At 37.5% G+C, this 19,407-nt stretch overlaps 1 protein-coding gene across 1 annotated transcript in view; it reads left to right on the forward strand.

Annotated features, from left to right (window-relative positions):
• GNAQ (G protein subunit alpha q) overlaps positions 1-19,407 on the forward strand; it is a 323,471-nt gene that overhangs the window by 116,247 nt on the left and 187,817 nt on the right. The window contains exon 2 of the mRNA XM_007969549.3: positions 1,435-1,619. Coding sequence (XP_007967740.1) covers positions 1,435-1,619 — 185 coding nt within the window. The remainder of the gene's footprint in view (positions 1-1,434; positions 1,620-19,407) is intronic.

Raw genomic sequence — 19,407 nt, forward strand, 5'->3', positions numbered from 1 at the left:
CTTTGTAGTGAGGAAATGGCATTAAGGACCCTGGTGATAATGGCCATTCTGTGTTTCATTCTGTTATTCCGTCTTTAATATCCAAATTGGCACTTTTATTTTCTTCGTATTTTTGGGGTAAGATAAAGACAGTTACTGTTTTGGAGATCTCAAGGAAATTTGAGAGGGAGTGAGAAACAGGCCCTGAGAAAGGACACATGAAAATGACCACTTACATTTAGAAAAATGAAGTTTTTAGATTTGGATTCATTGTAGAAGAAATATGCTGTCATTTTGTGAAGTGATTCCATTTTTCTGTCTTGTCTTCTTCCCAGCGACATGCATAGCTCTGTTAGGGATTACCTTCAGGCTTATGGTAACAGAAAAGTAATATTGAAGATGTGAAAAAAGAGATAGCACAGAAGGAAAAAAAGCTAATCACAATAAATTTCTATATAATGTTACTAGTCAAGAATGGGGAGAGGGAAGAAGAACCACCGTTGCTTTCCTAAATTAGGTGATTTCTTGGAATAACTCAGTCAACCAGCCCCCTACCAGAAATAAACTCAGGGGATATGTGGTATCTAGAAAAATGATTCTTCTTCTTGCCTTACCAGGATACTGTGTTCTTATGCCTCATTTTAATATTGGAGAAAATGGGCTGGGTGTTGGGAGGCAAGGCTGGTGCACCCCTTGAGGCTAGGAGTTCACAGGCAGCCCAGTCAACGTAGTGAGAACCTGTCTCTACAGAAATTAAAAAAAAAAAAAAAAAAAAAAAATTAGCTGGGCATGGTAGTGCATGCTTGTAGTTCCATCTACTTGGGAGGCTGAGGTGGGAGGATCAAGAGACTGAGATGCAATTTCTTTATCTTAGGAGTTCAAGGCTGCAGTAAGCTATGATCACACCACTGCGTTCCAGCCTGCGTTACAGAGCAAGACCCTGTGTCTAAAAAAAATAAAACAAAATAGGGAATGTGTCTCGAAATTTTTAGACCTTTTTTTTCTTATCTCTGTCTGAATACCTTTTGTGTAAGTGCACTGTCATTTCCAGATTCAAATCCTGGCTAATCAACCCAGTGTCCTGGAAGCGTTTCACATATTCTCCAGGGAATAGAGCTTTATCAGGTTTTACCACGTTCAAAAGATGCTGTTGTCATTGTTTCTTGCAAGATACATGGTTACAAATGACTATCAAAATTCAGTGCTGAGTGGTTTCCAAAGAGATGACAGGTTTGGGTTTTTTGTTGTTGTTGTTGGAGGTGATCTGCCTTTGAAATATACTCTCTCCCTCTAATTTTGCTGAATGTTCACCATAGGTAGCGTTTCCAATTCTAGAATTGCTCCTCTCAGCAGGCCATCTGGGGATGCTAAATCCAAGGCATGGTATTTGGTTTAGTTATCTGAGAGACTGAGATGGCGCTGTGGTCTGATGAGCTGCTATTGTTCCTCTTTCAGGGACAGGAGAGAGTGGCAAGAGTACGTTTATCAAGCAGATGAGAATCATCCATGGGTCAGGATACTCTGATGAAGATAAAAGGGGCTTCACCAAGCTGGTGTATCAGAACATCTTCACGGCCATGCAGGCCATGATCAGAGCCATGGACACACTCAAGATCCCGTACAAGTATGAGCACAATAAGGTAGGTGCGACTCTTCATCGGAGCAGTCGGCTGAATGGTCCAGGTGTTCACAATAGTGTGACAACACGAGTAGCGTCTTCACATGTCTGGAGTGCATAGGGGGATTTGGAAATAACATTTTCCATCCCATCATAAATGAGACTTCTAATAGATAATAAGTTTTTGATAAATGTCTTTTTCTTAAACCTCTAGAGTTACACCTATAAAAAACAGATTTTTATTTTTAGTGATATCAATGAAAGGCATATTTGGATGTTCAGCAATAAATATTTTCAAGTTTAAAATTTGGGGAAGCACATTGTGTTAAGGAGACAGTTTGTTAAGTATCATAAATTGGCCAAAGTCAGGGATTTCAAAGAGGTGGTGGTGGCCTTGCTTTTTAACAAATTGAAAAAAGAATGAAAACAACTTAAAACCATTCAGTCTGGTTTAATTTTGAATTTTGTGATTTTCTTTCAGTAGTACCACAGGCTTCATTTGATTTCAAAATAGGCCCATCGATCACTTCCAATAACCTTTCCAACACATTTCCCTGCCATTGTGTTAAAGTAACAGAAACTTCTAAAACCACTTGAAAAAGGATTGGGGGAAAAACCCCTCAAAGTTTAGCTTTTTAGAAAATAAGCACACTTCCAGTATCCTCTAGCATTATTTCTTGGTTGAAGTAAAATACCATCCCCCTTCTCCCCAACATGAAAATAAATGCTATAATTGCTCATCCTCTAAATATTAAAGAGATGTAATACCAAACAAGATTGGTATATCTGAGGGTTGCCCATGTTTGAATTTATGCTGCAGTTGTCCTGCATAAAGCTTGTAGGCAGGACCCGGACCTGCACCCAGGGTATGACTGACTGTGCTGAGGCCCCCAGCCCGAGGGAAGGGATATCTATTTGGAATTTGTTAGAAATGTCTTTGTTGTCTTCAGAAGTCTTCGTTGCCTTCCTGTTAATCAATACATCCCCCATAGGTGCAGTCTTTGCTCCTCAGGGATTTTAGGTATGCTGATCCTGTAAGTAAGCCTTGCCTTTTGTTGATAAAACCCTGCATTTATACCTGTAATTATTTTAGAGCCTTCAATAAGAAATTTTCATTCTCTCAGTACTTCTGATAAATCTACTGTGAAGGATGTTTCCATGTACCAGATAAGTAGGCAATAGCAAGAAGTTGGGATGTCCAGTGGGACTCATAGATTTAACTCACAAAATGAACCCACAGCTAAAATAAGGCAATTCTGTATACCTTTGCCTCTGTTACCATCCAAAGGCTTCTATAATAAAATACCAAATCATCTGAAAATCAGTCATTTGTTTTTCGTAGATGGTTCCTTGAAATTAACACTGGTTTCTTACCTAACTGATACTTTCATACCTGATTTTCCAGTGGCAACAGGAATCTTTCCACAAATAGCAAAGAGACCTACCACAAATAATTCCTCCTGCTTTTATTTTCAAGAGTGAAAAAGAACTGGGCAAGTTTTTGAGCCCAGGAACATGGTAATTGAGCCAGCATGGATACATCTAAGTAGTCTGAATTTGAGAGAATCAGGGTTCTCCCTGCCCCAAGAAAATCTCAGTGGTTTTTGAAATCGTTAGCATGCTTGTTTCCTTGTAGTTGTAATTGTGTGTATTTTGTTTGTTGTTTATTTTTTTAATATCAGCGAGTTTTCCAGTTTACAGTCAGTTGGTAATACGATGATCTGATGAATTCTGCCTGACTTACCATATGTGTGCTATTGTTTTTTATATACACACACCATAGTGCCAGTTTACACACTAAAATATAATCTCCCTGAATTTTATCCCCCAAAATCTTATTTCTTAGATGTTCCAGAAGATTCCTTCAGGACCTTGCCCTGTTGGTAGATTTTCATATGAAGATCATTTATTATACAGTCATGTAGATGTTAAAGATGGGGTGGAATTTATGCCTTATTCACGTAACACATTGAAGAATATTTAACACTGTGTGTTATTTGAACTTTTCATGTCAAATTTTTTTTTTTTTTGGAGACGGAGTCTTGCTTTGTCATCAGGCTGGAGTGCAGTGGCGCGATCTCAGCTCACTGCAACCTCTGCCTCTCAGGTTCAGGTGATTCTCCTGCCTCAGCTTCCCAAGTAGCTGGGACTGCAGGCGTGCACCACCACACCCAGCTAATTTTTGTATTTTTTGTAGAAACGGGGTTTCACCATGTTGACCAGGATGGTCTTGATCTCTTGACCTCGTGATCTGCCCGCCTCGGCCTCCCAAAGTGTTGGGATTGCAGGCATGAGCCACCGCGCCTGGCCTCATGTCAGTTCTAATTGAGTAGACATTACTGTGTTGAATACTATTCAGTTATAAATTGACATCATAAAAAGTTACAATATATGAGTTTTCCTCAGATACCATAATTATCCTCATAAATCCTCCTACATATCATGACTTTAGTGTGTGATGACTTCCCAATTCCCCATGTTTAACCCCCTTTCATTCATGATACAAATGACTTCCACGTTTGTTTCTTTTTCTCTATATCATATACATGTTCTAAAGTGTCACTCTCCCCTTGCTTCACCCATTAACTTTCTGAACTCTGCCCACTCCTTGCCTTTGTTTATGCTTGTTAAGGACATCATGTCTACTCCTTCCTGTTCAGCATAGCGACCTCTTCTTCCTAGAGTTCTGTAATCACCTGCCAACCCCTCATAGTGCTAAGTAATCCTACCCTTCTTTAGCATATCCATAGTGAAGTGTTTGTAATTGCCTAGCTTGTGTTGATTATGGTGACTTGGGTGTTGATCTTATTTTCATCACTAGATTCTGAGCTCCTTGAAAGTCAGTCTTCATCAGTTCCATCTTTGCATTCTTCATTGCCCCTGGCGTTATATCTTGTACATAGTAGGTGCTCAAAAAATACTTCTTTTTGAATAGGTAAATTATTTGTGGCCAGGTATGGTGACTCACGCCTGTAATCCTAGCACTTTTGGAGGCTAAGGCGGGCGGATCACCTGAGGTCAGGAGTTTGAGACCAGCCTGGCTAATATGGTAACCCTATCTCTACTAAAAGCACAAAAATTAGCCAGGCGTTTTGGCACATGCCTGTAATCCCAGCTGCTTGGGAGGCTGAGGCAGGAGAATTGCTTGAACCCTGGAGGCAGAGGTTGCAGTGAGCTGAGATCATGCCACTACACTGCAGCCTGGGCAACAGAGCAAGACTCCATCTCAAAAAAAAAAAAAAATTATTTGTGAGCTTAACAATTGAGAGTCTCCTCGTCTGCCCCAAAGTTGTCGAAATGATTATTCAAATCAACAAATAACTCTTGACATCTGTATGCATAAGGGAGTAAATGCTGTATACTGTCAGGGATGCAGAAAAGTTCCATCAGGGCTGGACAGAAATTTACAATCCAGAAAAGAAGAAGGGCAGATCTGAGGGAGGGGCACATTGGGGAGAAGGAATGGCTATAGTAAATGATCAGAAGGGCTTTGCATGTGATGTAGATATCTGCCAATTTAGCTTGAGTGGAATTCTTATAGGGGAGGACTAGAAAATGGTTTAGGATGTTTCATGAACGATTTTGCATCTGGGCTAAATTTGGCTTTTATTTTCTGTGTTTATTATCTTAATAATAATATTTTATGTTTTGGTTAGAATTTTCTGTAGAAATTTCTGGTTACAAAGGCATATTATAATTTATAAATAGTCTAAGGAATTTGGTGTATATTTGATTAACAGTTACATGGAGGTATCACATTCTGATTTATATTATTGTGACGCTAAAGATATAAAATAAATAACTATTTTGGAAATTTGGCTTTAAAACAACCATTTGATTTTTTTAGTAAAGCTTCTCTGCACCCACCATCACGTTGGCCATAATCTATAGTAGCATAAATGAAGATACTTTCTAACATTGTCCAGCATAACTTTGTACTTGGCTTTTGAGCTCCTGTATTTTATAAAGCAAAACATGGCCTATACGTTATATGAGCTCTTCTGAACTGGGGAAGTGTTCAGTTTTGTTTGCTGTGAAATTGGTTCTGAATTCAGGAATGCCACCCCAGAGTAACTGAGGTTTCGTTTGCTGCTGCTTCCTTGTTATTGCTTGAACCGATAGTCCTGCCTGGGTAGCTGGCCGGAAGGTGCTGTGGTCAGGGGGAGTCCAATCCACAGTCTCTGGACAAAATGGTGTGACATTGCATGCCCTTTGTCAACAGATTGCAGAATTAGTAAGGAGCTTGTAATTGCACACTTTACCAAAAGAAATATGAATTCTTCCCCGAGTGTGTATTGGTTGTCCTGTTCTTGTGCTTTTTTTTTTTTTTTTTTTTTTGCCAAACAAGTACTGTTTATAGGTGAGCTGCTTGGACTCAGCCCAGGTGAGAGAAGACATACGTCTTAGGACTTCTGAGTAGTCTGTGAACTAGGGCTTTTTTATTCCTAAATATTATTTTGCATTTTCCCTGAACACAAATATTGATAACTAGTGATAAAAAGGGATTAAGTATTTGTCACTCAGTCAAATCAAAAGCCATATTTAAGGCTCCATTAGGTGCAGGGCATTTGACTGTGAGATAACTGTCATTTCTTAGTTTCCAAAAGAATTTTTATCCCTGTGATTTTATGGCTTCCTTTTTTTTTTTTTTTTTTAAAGTTTATTATTTGAAAACTTTTACTTTAGGTTCAGGGGCACATGTGCAGGTTTGTTAAATAGGTAAACTTGGGTCACGGGGGTTTGTTGTACAGAATATTTTGTTACCCAGGTACTAAGTCTAGTACCCAATAGTTATTTTTCTTCTTCCCCACAACCGCCTTCCACCCTCTTTATACCGATGTGCTTTTCTGATGAATGTTTGCTTTGGTATTGAAATCAGCTCTTAATTAAAAAGGAAGGACATAAAGTGCCTGTGTTTATATGGCTAAGGAACTGTTTTGAGTTACAGCTGAGGGAGTGGATCGCAGGGTTTGGAATCCCTGATTTTTTACTGTCTGCACCTGGCAGTTGGGATGCTTCCTGTGTTGCCTGTTATTAGTTATTTCACATTTGTTTACCTTATTTTCTCAATCAGATTGAAAATTATCTTACAGTAAGCAAGCTTCTTCCTTTATAATTCTTTATCTCCTCCATAACATGCCAGACATGTTGTAGAAGCTTTTGTTTATTGACTGAATTACTCCAGATAGCGGATCATAGTATCCTTTGATAGTTGGCTTATAATCTCTGTGAACTGTGAAATAAGGGTGGTATTGTGGCAATTTGAAAGTATTGATAGGCCATTGCTCCCTTTGCCAGTCCTGGGAAGAGAAAAGAATCTGATACAATGCTTCTTCATGTAGTGAATTTTAAGACAGTTGTCCAGGAGAACTCAGCCTCACCTTCGGTGAATGTTGAGTGAACAGTTGCACCTTTTTTTTCATAAACCAGTTTTTCCTTTTAGACTTGAAAGTCCTGATAACCAGGGCTCGTTTAGCACCTCAGCTGCAGCTGTCTCTGACTAAATAGCCAGGCGTTTTGAGGCCTGACACCTGTGTTTCCCTTTCGCCTAGCATGGAGGGGATATGAGACGATGTATTGCTACAGTGCCTTTTGTCCTCTCTTGAGCAATTCTGAGAAAGAACTTGTCACAGGAAAGTACCTCGTTAAACACATTTGGCACTTTCTGAATTTTCTGTACTTCTTGAATAATCCAATGTCCCAGAAGCCATTTTTCATTTTTCTGAAGAAAAATGTAGCCAAGATTCTGGAGAACTTGCCAACTTATTGTTGCCCTTGATCAAGTAATAAAACATTAGTACTTTGTTCAACATGAGTGAATTTTCTTAGCTTACAAAATGCCAATAGGCTGATTTCATTTTAATATTTCCCGTCTATGTAATAGATACATAATAGAGGCAGAATTAATAAATACATATTCTTATCTACCCCTCTGAAGAGCTATATCAGTTAAGGTTCTCTGCTTGCAAGCAACAGAAACCAACACTGGCTAACTTAAGTAGAAAATGAATTTATCTGAAAATGGACTCACTGGGAGAAAGGAGTAGAAGCTGAAGGATGGGCTCTTAGAAACTAGGGCAGGCTCAGGGAACTCATCTGTGAAATGGATGAATTCTGACCATTTCCAATCTTCTGTCACCCACCCAAGATTCAGATTTCTGGGAAAAAGTGCCGATTTGGAGCAGCCTGGATTCTGTGCTAACTCTTTAAACAGGGGAAGGCTCAACAATATGATTGACAGTCCCTGAGGGAAATACCGGTACAGTTGGTGGAAGAAGGGGAATGATGGTGGCACAAATTACAGATCTTCACTGCGAAAATACAGAGCTTGAAAAATCAAATGGCACATGAATTCTTCATAGAAGCAAGCCCTCTGATTTTACTTAGCATTTGCTAAGTCTTTGCTAAAATAAATACTCTGGAGTGGAAAGAAGTAAAGGGGTTAGTGACTTAGTTATATACGAAGTAGCTAGCTGAATTTGACCCTAAGGATTGAATATAATAACCTTGGGATTATTCCATTTCCCCCTCAGCCTCAGTTGTTTTAACTCTCTAAGCCTTGAATTTCTCCATCTGTAGAATGGGACAAATAATAATAGGATTATTTTAAGGGTTAAATAGATAATGTATGTGAAAATGTCTCATAAATGATTTTTGAAAGTTTGGAAGTTATAAAAGGAATTGTCATTGCGTAGAGAATGAATACTACTAACCTTCCATCTTTTTAAAGAATAAAACAAAAAAACAATGTGACCAGATTTAGGAGGTATTTAAGGAAAACCTCAGAGTCACTTCAGAGTGACAGTCATTGAAATGGGATACCAAAAGAGGTACAGAAATCTCCTTTTCTGACTGTGTTCAAAATAGAATGTATTTTTAACATGTGAATTTCTTTAAAGCACTTTTGCTAAAATAAAGCTAGGAATGTAGTAGACAACCTCTAAAATTCTTCTCAACACTGTTTTTCTTCATGTTGATTTTCTAATTCTAAATCTCTAAAAAAGAGATGAAGCTGTTATTAAAATTATTTTCTTATATTTTGAAGCTTCTGCCTTTCTTGAACTTTGTCCCTTCTGTAGCACCTATGAAAAATTTTTAAAAAGACAATAAACAACAGATTTGCTTTGACAATGGTTTCCAGCCCAATAGAGATTTTTTCTTTGTATCTAAATCCCATATGTGATTGCGTGATTGCAATGATTACATCTACGTTGATTTTTTTTTTTAAGTGTTCAAAAGTTCAATATCAGATTTTTTTTTTCAGTGTTTCAACATTCAATATCAGATGAAGGTTTTTGTGGGTGACAGTGATTTTAATTGGATTGTTGGCCACAGGGTACCAAAACAGCCTGTGCTTTTTCATAGGGAAACTTTCTACTCCTGCTTCTGTGTATCTTTGAGAGTTTTCTCATCTTTTTTTTGTTTTTGGAGACGGAATTTCGCTCTTGTTGTGCAGGCTGGAGTGCAATGGCGTGATCCTGGCTCACTGCAACCTCCACCTCCTGGGTTCAAGCGATTCTCCTGCCTCAGCCTCCCAAGTAGCTGGGATTACAGGCATGTGCCACCACGCCTGTCTAATTTTTGTATTTTTGGTAGAGACGGGGTTTCTCCATGTTGGTCAGGCTGATCTCGAGCTCCCGACTTCAGGTGATCCGCCCGCCTCAGCCTCCCAAAGTGCTGGGATTACAGGGGTGAGCCACTGCGCCCGGCCTCTTGGCTTTTTAGTAGTCTAAAGGAATCTATGGACTTTTCATGGCCAATTTGATGAGTCAGCCACCTCTTTTTCTAAGATTGGTTTACTGCTTTCTCCCTTCTCTCCAGGACTCTTGGGAGTTGAATCACCGTGGAGTCTCTGGTAACTATATCAACTTTCAAAATCCCTTTCAATAATTTCTTTTCTCTTTTAGTATCTTGCAGATACTTCCTAGCCACATTTTCTTCTCCTCCTTTATCTTTGCAGTTCTTCATTCATTTTATACCCATGATGGCCATGTAAAAATAGCAGATGAATATGAGATTTTTAAAATTATTTGTTTTCTTGGCTAAAGTTAATCCCTAATCCCAAAGCATGCCATATTGCCTATCTAGGATGTACATCTAAGTTCATTTTCATCAGAGGAGGACTCTGAAACAAAAGAAGACTTCAGCAGTAGACTGAGACTGATTTTTTAAAATTTTTTGATGATAAAAAGATTTCAGAAAAATACAGAAGAGTTGCACACATCATCAGTATTGAGTCTCGTGTGTTTTTCCATTGTCAATACATGTGTATCTAGATTTTTTGATCTGGATCAATATAACCATAACCTCAGAAGACTCTTCACGCTCCCTTCCAGTCAATACTCCCCAGTTCCGAAGGATGACCACTATCCTGACTTCTAGTAACATAGATTAGTTTTGTTAGTGTTTGATCTTGGTATGAATAGAGGCATACGAAATATATATTCCTTTGTCTCTGGTTTATTTTACTCAATATTGTGTTTGTGGAATTCACCCACTTTGTTAACTTGTAATTCCTTTATTCTCGTTGCTATGTAATAGCAATGCCTCACAGAACTTTCTATGGTGATTAAAATGCTTTCTGTCTCTTCTGTCCAATACAGTAGCCACTAGCTACATGTGACTATTGAGATGTGAAATGTGCCTAGTATAACTGAGGAACTGAATTTTTACTTTTATTTAATCTTATTAATTTACATTTAAATTTACATGTGACCAGCAGATACTGTACTGGACAGTACAGTTGTATGACATTTCATTTTATAAATATACTATAATTTATATATATATATATATGTAATTATATCCTATTATAAATTTGGGCATTTCTGGCTGATAAAAATACTGCAAATATAAACATTCCTGTAGCTGTCTTTGGTGAACATAAGTATGCATTTCTTTGGAGTATGTATCTAGCATTTGGAATTCCTGAGTCAGAAAGTATGCATATAATCAGTTTTAGTACGTAGATACTGCCAAAGAGTTTTCCAGGGTGATTGTACCAGTTTACATTCCCACAAACTGTGAGAGTTCTAGTTGCTCCACATCCTTGACAACAGCATTTGATATTATTCTTTTTGTTTTAGATATTCTCATGGCTGGTATTACTAGTTTTGGTTTGTTTTTGAGACTGGGTGTCAGCTATGTTGCCCAGGCTGGTCGAGAACTCCTGGACTCAAGCAGTCCTCCCACCACAGCTGGGATTACAGGGGTGTACCACCTCACCCAGTAGTCTTTTTAATTTAGCTATTCTGATGACTGGATAGTGGTATCACATTGTTGTTTGAATTTGCATTTCTTTGATAACTAAGTGTCCTGAGCACTATTTTTTAATATGTTGACTATTTGGTTATCTCTTATAAAATTAATTTTTTACCCTTTTTCCATTGGCTTGTCTGATTTCTCATCATTGTTTTGTAGGAGTTTCTTTTATATTAAGGACATACATCTTTGTTGAGTAAATGGATTACAAATGTCTGTTTTGTAGCTTTTTATTTTCTTAATGGTTCTTTAAGTGAAAGTTCTCAATGGTAAGATTGCCCAGTTTATAATTTTTTCCTCTTCTAATAATTACTTTTTTGTGTCCTTTTAAAGTAATCTTTGCCTACTTAAGGTCATGTAGATAATTCGCTGGATTTTCTTCTAAGTTCTTTATTGTTTTACATTCTACATTTTACATTCAGATCTAAAATCCATTTCAGGTGGATTATAGAGTATGGTATGAGGTAAAGGTCAAGTTTTTGTGTTTTTTATCTGGATATCTAACCCAATTCATTTATTGAAATGACCAACCTTTACCCACGGCAATACGGTGTCACCTTTGTCACAAATCAAGTGAATGTATATGTATGAGTTTGTTTCTGGACTCTCCATTCTGTTCCATTGGTCTATTTTGTATATCTTTGTGCCACTACTCTATTAATGTGCTCTATTAATGACTAAGCCTTGCAATGTTTTAATATTGGGCAGCAGTAGAAGTCATTCAGCATTGTTTTCCTTCTTTGTGATTGCACAAGAGCTGAATTTATTCCTGTGTACTTTTAAGGAAGAGCTTTTTTTTTTACTGGCAGGTAGATTTCCTAGGGTTAATCCAAATGTATTCATTGTTCTCTCTAATGCAAACATCTTCCTTTTTCTTGAGGCCTCAGTTTATTTCCTTATCCAGACTGTGTTAGCTGCATAGCTCAGTAAAAGGACTTTTATTTCTCCTAGTTTGATAATATGGTTTTCTTTCTTAGATCAGTGTCCTTATTTATGAAGGGTGATGGTGGCTTCATTATTATTCAGTGATGTTCTTTCTCACTTTAAATACTTCCTCTAACAAGAGTTGGATCTGGACACTGAGTGCAATGGAGTTCTACAAATTCCCCTTCCACTAATCACTTTTTGGGCCAGCGTGGCTCTACAGCACCAGATTTTGCATCAGAATCCCTTCAAGTTTCCTATCTACACCATCTGTAGCATTTAGATTGAAAAGGCTTACCTGGGTTTTCTTTTTTTGTATTTTGTGATCTCAAGCTATTGGAAGTAGACCAATTCGTGTGGCTCAGTGTGAGTGCTAAAATTACATTAGAAGGTAATGAAAACTGATTTTGCCGTTTTATTTGCTATAGTATTTTAATCCTGGTATGTAAAATTGTTATTCGTTTGTGCCTAATGCTGATAATGGGAAGCAGCTCACTGTGGTAAGAGTAGGGGCATTAAGCACAGGTGCAACTGTAAACATATGTATCCACATACACACGTGTGTACACACACTCATGAATGCCAGCAGTGACCTTTGGACACTACATTGTATATATATCTAGGAATAAAATTGATGGAAGTCCAGCGTTATCTGTAAATTGTACACATGCAATGACTGTCTTTGCATAATGTTCCCCCAGCTTATGCTTGGTGGCTTATCTGCATTGTTATTCATCTCATCTCAAAGTAACCTAGCTCAGCTTGTCTTCAGTTCATTCACAGCTTCCACATCCACAGCTCAGTTCATCTTTAGCTAATCCACATCGTTTAAAATTGGATGAAAGGAAGAGAATTAATACTTGAGGGCAGAGATTGGGCCTTAATTACTTAAACCTAGTTCAGTATTTGACATATGGTTCTACTCTGTTGGATGAATTAATGAGTGAACGTTTGTTGACTGTGATGGGTTTTGTGTACTTTGTGGTATACACACAAGAACACAACTACTGGAGTCACACACGACTTGGTTTGAAACATACTCTACAACAAAACCATTGCGTGGTATTAAGAAAATTAACGTCTCTGAATTCCAGTTTTCGTATCTGTAAAATAGTGGTGATTCTAATGCCTGTTTCATAATGTGTTTTGAGAATTACATAGTCTGGAAAAGTTGAAAGTGTTGTCCATTGTTAAATGGAGATGATGTTCTTTAGTCATTCGACAAATGTTTGCTAAGTACCTCCTATGTTGTAGTCAAGAGAAACTGATATGGCTGATTTAAAAAAAAAAAAAAAAAGCACTCTAAGGAACATTACTGATCAGTCCAAACACATGAGAGAACTCTGTGTTAGCAGTCTGCCTCTAAACTGCTCTCAGCTGCTTAGGCTAACCTGCGCAGAATGACCAGGAATTGACAGCCACCATATAAAACACACGTGGCATAGTTTAACGCATTTTAGTAGGAAGTTGTGAAGCTGGTCATTTGGCTGTTCTTGGTTAACTCCTGGCAAAGCATCAGATGAGTACTTTTCTTGTTCTTTTAAACCAAATAATGTATTGTTTTCCCTTGTTAATTTTAAAACAATGCATCTATTTTCAATTAGAGAGGCAGAATATATTTGTTGGAGCCAAGGAAAGTGAATGCCTGAATGGAGGTCGAGGGAGGGTGTGAGAAATGCTGGGGCATTTCCTTCTCATTTTTACGCCACTGGAGAAGTCATCTCAGTGGTGCACTTAGTTTTTGCTATTGTAGAAAATTAGGGTAGTGCTTACTTAATATTTAGTGAAGCAATAGTTTCCTTCATTTTAATAACATGTATCAAAACTTAAAACTCTTGTTGCTTCTCAGAAATTGTAGTCTTATTCTCTATTATATTACTTTACCCTAAATTACTTAAACCTGCTATGCAATTATGTTTTTAAATAGTATGTTGTTAACCTACTCATGATTTTCATTAGTACAAGCGTGTATATCCAAACATGAATATCAGCAATAAATGCACTTTAAAAAGTGACTTTTTATGTCATTTCGTGTTATATTATGCTTTTCCTTTCAAGAGAGGAAAAAAAAGCTCTTCATTAATAGCTGCAGTTACTCATTTTGGCTATTCCCATATAAATTTATGCTTTTACTACCTTTATTTTCCTGATTTTATGTTTCTTAAAGTGAATTTAAGAAGATACCTTTAAGTTATTGCTACCACTTTGTAAGATGTATATGCAGTTTTTTTTTGTTTTTGTTTTTTTTTACTGTCTTGTGTTATTTGTTAAAACTGAAATGTAACAGAGAGGACTGGCATATATCAAGAAATGTGATATCCCCGATGAGATGAGCAGTAGTATTAGATTGTCTGGTAGGTTATCTGCTTCTGTCAATGTGCACACTTCCTTTGTGGTTTAAAAAAAAAAAAAAAAGTATAACGGTTTTGAACTAAAAAGAAGACTGTACTGCGTGTTGTCGACATTGGCCTCTCTGTGAGGTGGTGAAAATTCCTTAAAGACAGTGCTTCTGTGGAAAGAGTTCATCTAATTAGGTGATTGTGTATGCATTCTCAAAAGCACTAGCCTAGTCTTTGGTCTCTTGACCGTCTTTAAGCCATTTTACTACCAGGCAGCTGGTGGATTGCAACAGGATGAGATTGTATAGCTGTTTGATCGTATTAATGGAACACTGCAGTCAACGTACCTCACTAAAGTTAGGGATTAAAATACTTCCAGATTCACTTGTCTTTTAGTTGACCTTGATCCTTGGCATAAAATAATCAATACCATATGCTTTGTGGGTGGCCTGCATCAGTGTTGTGCAGTTTTTTGCCAGCCATGGAGGAGAATGGTGGCCCAGAGGAAGGGGTGCCTTTTTCTCTTGACAGCACTCTCTTTTTGCTAGACTGTATATACAGAAAGTGGAGAGGTGGGTACATTATTCTAATATGCATAGAAGTGCCATATACTCCAGTGACAGCTTTGGGTCTTCCTAACTGAATGTGAGGTTGAGAACAGTGATTTTGTGTTCTAGAGTAGTTCTTATCGAACTTGAATATGTGTAAAAGTCATATGAGGCTCTCGTTAAAATGTCTCTTTATATTTCAGCGGATCTGGGTTGGGCCTGAGAGTCTGCTCTCCTCACAAGCGGCCCGAAGTAGTGGCCTCTTGGAAATAACTGACTCTCTGCCACCAGAGGCAATATGAAATCAGTAGGCTACCTTTTATAGAGAAGATACCAGAAATTATACTTCAATAGGATTTTGGCCATGAGATATTCAGCAATTTATTTAAACTCTCTATGCTATGCCTTCCTTGTAGGAAATGTGAGGAGATAATAGTATTCACTTTGTATGGTTAGTGGGAGCGTTAATGGCAATATATAGTTGCAAAACTTTTGGGACAGTAACATCAACATAGTCAGTGTCTACTAAATGGTTGTTGAATTCTTCCTGGAAAGTGCTAGGTCAAGAGAAATGTGTATCTGTTTGGGGAAAGTGCACAATATTTGAGAAGAAATTGCTTATTGTTTGAAGACATAGAAGAAGCTATGATCCAAGAATGAGACTTGGGTTCCCATGATCAGGTGCAGCAGTGGTTTCTTGGGAGCAGCAGCTGGCCTCTGGTCGGATTTAAGGCATCAGAATGTAGATGAAACTAGGGGCCCTTCTGAAGGGGTTCGTGGATTTCTGTCACTGCTGAGATAAAGGAGTCTTCACTTTTCTCTAACAGTCGAAGTGTCTTGTTCTCTTGACTTGAGGGTGTTTGTAGGGTAAGGAAGGAGGCAGACAGTCGAATAACGAAAAAGGCAAAGGGACAGAAGAAAAAGGGAGAGAAATAACTTTAGCCAACCACTTCTGGGCCTTTTTTATTTAATGTGCTTCAAAATGTGAGGTAGGTAGTAGTGTTCTAATTCTACAGATGAAAAATGTTTAAAATACATGCCCCAAATAACTCAATTTGTAAGTGTATGGGATTGGATTAAGCCCAGCCCAGAATTAGGCTTAATTCCCTAAAGGCAGCTCATATACTTGACTCCATAAACACCTTTGGCACCTAGGACACATGTATTTAATTTTCTTGTGCAAAAGAGTAAATGGAGTTACCTGTGGCTACTCCAGCTGTCTTTCCACCACTTCAGCCAGCTAAAGTTACTGCTGTGTCCCCAGGACCTAGCAAAGGGCCTGACCCACAGTTGGGCTCAGTAAATACTATGGAATTAATGAGTCCGTATTTAATCAGAGAGCTGTTCACATGATACCACTACTATTATGGATCTTTTAAACTTTTAACTCTGATAACCACCTATTTGATTTCCGCTTCTTGACTGTACACCCTTTTTACTTGTTCTTTATGTTTTTTATTAATCCACACACTTCATATCTACTTAAATAATTTTTAAAATCCCACTAAGTATTTTTTCATTTCTCTTCGAGCCAGAGGAAGTGTAAGACGTGTACTTTGCTTATGGGGACTTGCAGTCTCACTGGAGAGGCAAGATACTTAACAAAATTATTTAGTTCTTTAATGTGCAGTCAAGGCAGAGTTTCTATAGGAAAGCTCATATATTCTTTCTTTCTTTCCTTATTTCCCTTTCTTTGCCCCCCTTCCTGCTATTCTGGATTGTTGCATGTAGTGATGCATCTGGCAGCGCTGGGGGTTTGTCCATTTTCTGACCATTTCCCACAACGGTATCTTTGTCAGGAGCCAGGGAAGGCATCTTAATTACTGCTGCAGTCTTGGGATAATGAAATGCACAACTCTATGAAAAACTTGGTCACAAATCAAGAAAGTGATTGGAAAGCTTATGCAGCAGAAAAATAACTTGCCCATGAATTATTAAACACCTCTGGTATGAGAACATAGCTGTAATACTTGAAATTAAGAAGCTTGTTTCCGTAAATACTAGACCCTTTTTCTTTTTTCTCACATAGAAAAACATTTTTATAAATATAAAGATAAATGTGTTCATTGTGAAAATTCAGATAACATAGAAAAGCAAAAGAAAGTAAAAATCACTTGTAATCTCACTGTGTGAGAAAGTCACTGGATTTTATGGTATATTCACATACTGAGATTTAACTGCACGTATAAATGTAGGTTCACTATCCCTTATCTAAAACTTCTTGGGACAGTTTTCTTAGATTGTAGAAAGATAATGTGAGAAAACCCCCACTGAGGTTTGGAGTTGTACTATGTAATCAAATACATTAACATTTCAGCAGCAAAGTATGTTAATCTTTGCAATTAGTGGAACAAATGAAGATTGTAAATAGCTTTGCAGCAAGTCACATTTCCCATAAAGTAATTACAAAAAGTCTTTTCAGTTCTTGGAAATTTGGGGATTTCAGCTAATAAGTAAGGGAGTATGGACTTATATACAAAATATTGACTTTTTTGTATCAAGTATGTATCACGAGTACTTTTTTCTGACTTGTTTTCTCACTTATGCCATAATGAACATCATTGCAGGATAAACTGCTGGTAATGGAATTGCTGGGTCAGAACATACACACATTTTTGAGGCTTTTGATAAAGATTATGACATTGCCATCCAGAAAGATCATACCAAATTACAGTGTGGGATCTGAACTTGCCTGTTTTTACCACATCTTTACCAACTCAATTTTATTAGTGTTTTAGGTGTTTCCAATCTAATTGGTGAAAGTGATACTTGAATCTACATTTTTGAATACTGATGATGTACTTCATTTCATAAATGTTTGGCTGTAAAATTTCCTCTAGATTCATTCCAGAGATTAAGATACTTTCAAATCATCAAAATGGGGCTATTATCTTAGGTTGTTTTGGAGATGCTAATTACATGTCAGGTAATAGCAATTGCATTGGTTATTTTATCTAGAAATTCATTTATTTTAACTTTAAGTTCCAGGATACATGTGCAGAAAGTGCAGGTTTGTTACACAGGTATACATGTGCCATGGCGGTTTGCTGCACCAGTCAGCCTATCATCTAGGTTTTAAGCCCTGCATGCATTACGTATTTGTCCTAATGCTCTTCCTCCCCCGATAGCTCCCAGTATGTGATGTTCCCCTTCCTGTGTCCGTGTGTTCTCATTGTTCAACTCCCACTTATGAGTGAGAACATGTGGTGTTTGGTTTTCTGTTCTTGTGTTAGTTTGCTGAGAATGATGGCTTCCAGCTTAGAAAGTAAGTTTTGATGAAGAGCAAATGTTTCCGTAAGTGCCGGCAATCCTGAAAGACTCTTCCAAGAATCATTTGGACAGAATTTTTCTGAATATGAAAGCAGTGTTTAATGGCATTGACAGCTAAAGGCTTCAGCTTGAATTATCTCCAAGTGTATGATCAACTTTTAGGTGAGAATAAGCAAGTTTATACCTCATGTTCCTGTGCAGTTATCTCATGCAGTTTTCTGACAATGTAAAAATATTACAGTCCCTACTCCATGCTTTAAAAGAGAAATTTTGAAGTTTTATTCTTTCATTTTGTAGAGTCTGAAAAGTTTTCCCCTAAGCCTGAATCTGTGGTAAGCTTTGGAATCACCTGGGGTGCTTAATTATCATGCAGACACCTGAGCCCAACCACCAGAGACTCTAATCCAGTAAACCTTAGACAGTCTTTTGAGAAAGGTAGCTCAGCTCTGATTTTAATCAGATTATTAGAACAATAGTAATACTCATAGGAGTGGTTTTATAGTTGTAAAAACAGGAATTGTTACTGTAATAGCAGTACTAATAATTGTAAAAATTTCTATTAGTGGTAATATTATGAATCTTTTAAGTATATCTGATAACTCAGTGATGTTCATATTACTATCCATGTTCAATGAATGAGCAACTTTCGGATTCATCTTTCTTAACATCTAACTTAATTTCATTTCTTGGTAATAGAGAATGAGTACTTGAAATAAGGGCCATTCTTAACTTTTGAACACAGAGAAAACTTTTATCACAAAAAGGCATTTTGGGAGGGAGAAATTAATTTTCTTTAGTTGAACAATAGACTATTACAGACAAACCAGAAATTTTCTTACTGCCATTATGTCACTTTTGTATAATTTATTATATTTTGTATTTCCTTCCTCTGTGTGTGTGTGTGTGTGTGTGTGTGTGTGTTTCTTCGTGTGTCTTCTTTTAAAATGATCCTGTATAGAATCTAGCTGTTTTAAGCATTGTTCTGACCAATTTATACAAAAAATAACAGCTGCATCATTTTCAAACATGTTGATGTGGTTCAGCATTCTGGAGTCAAAGAAACTGAAAAGAATGTTAGGCTACACCAGCTTTAATTTCGATCAGCCCAGAAGACCTGCTAATGATTTTATGTAAGCACTGATTATTTTGTGAACCTTATTCTTAAAACATAAGCAGGTGTGAACTTCTGTTAACTCCACTGCCCATATCTCTTTTGTTCTAGAAATTGATTATTTACAGTCTCCACAGTCAGCTTTTTGCTAAAGTAAAAGTGTAAGTATCCCAAAATGTTGTACAAGAGAGCAGGCTTATCATCCAAGTAGAAGCAGGATAGATCATTAATCTTCCACACACTTGCTCCAGCACGTGTTCAGCCTACCAGGCCACAGGGCTGGGCTGTATCTAAGATCAGCAAGTCTGATCCAGCTTGCCAGAAAGCCAGATTATCCAAGGTGATATGGAAATTCCA

The sequence above is a fragment of the Chlorocebus sabaeus genome, chromosome 12 (assembly GCF_047675955.1).
Source record: "Chlorocebus sabaeus isolate Y175 chromosome 12, mChlSab1.0.hap1, whole genome shotgun sequence".
NCBI lineage: Eukaryota > Metazoa > Chordata > Mammalia > Primates > Cercopithecidae > Chlorocebus > Chlorocebus sabaeus.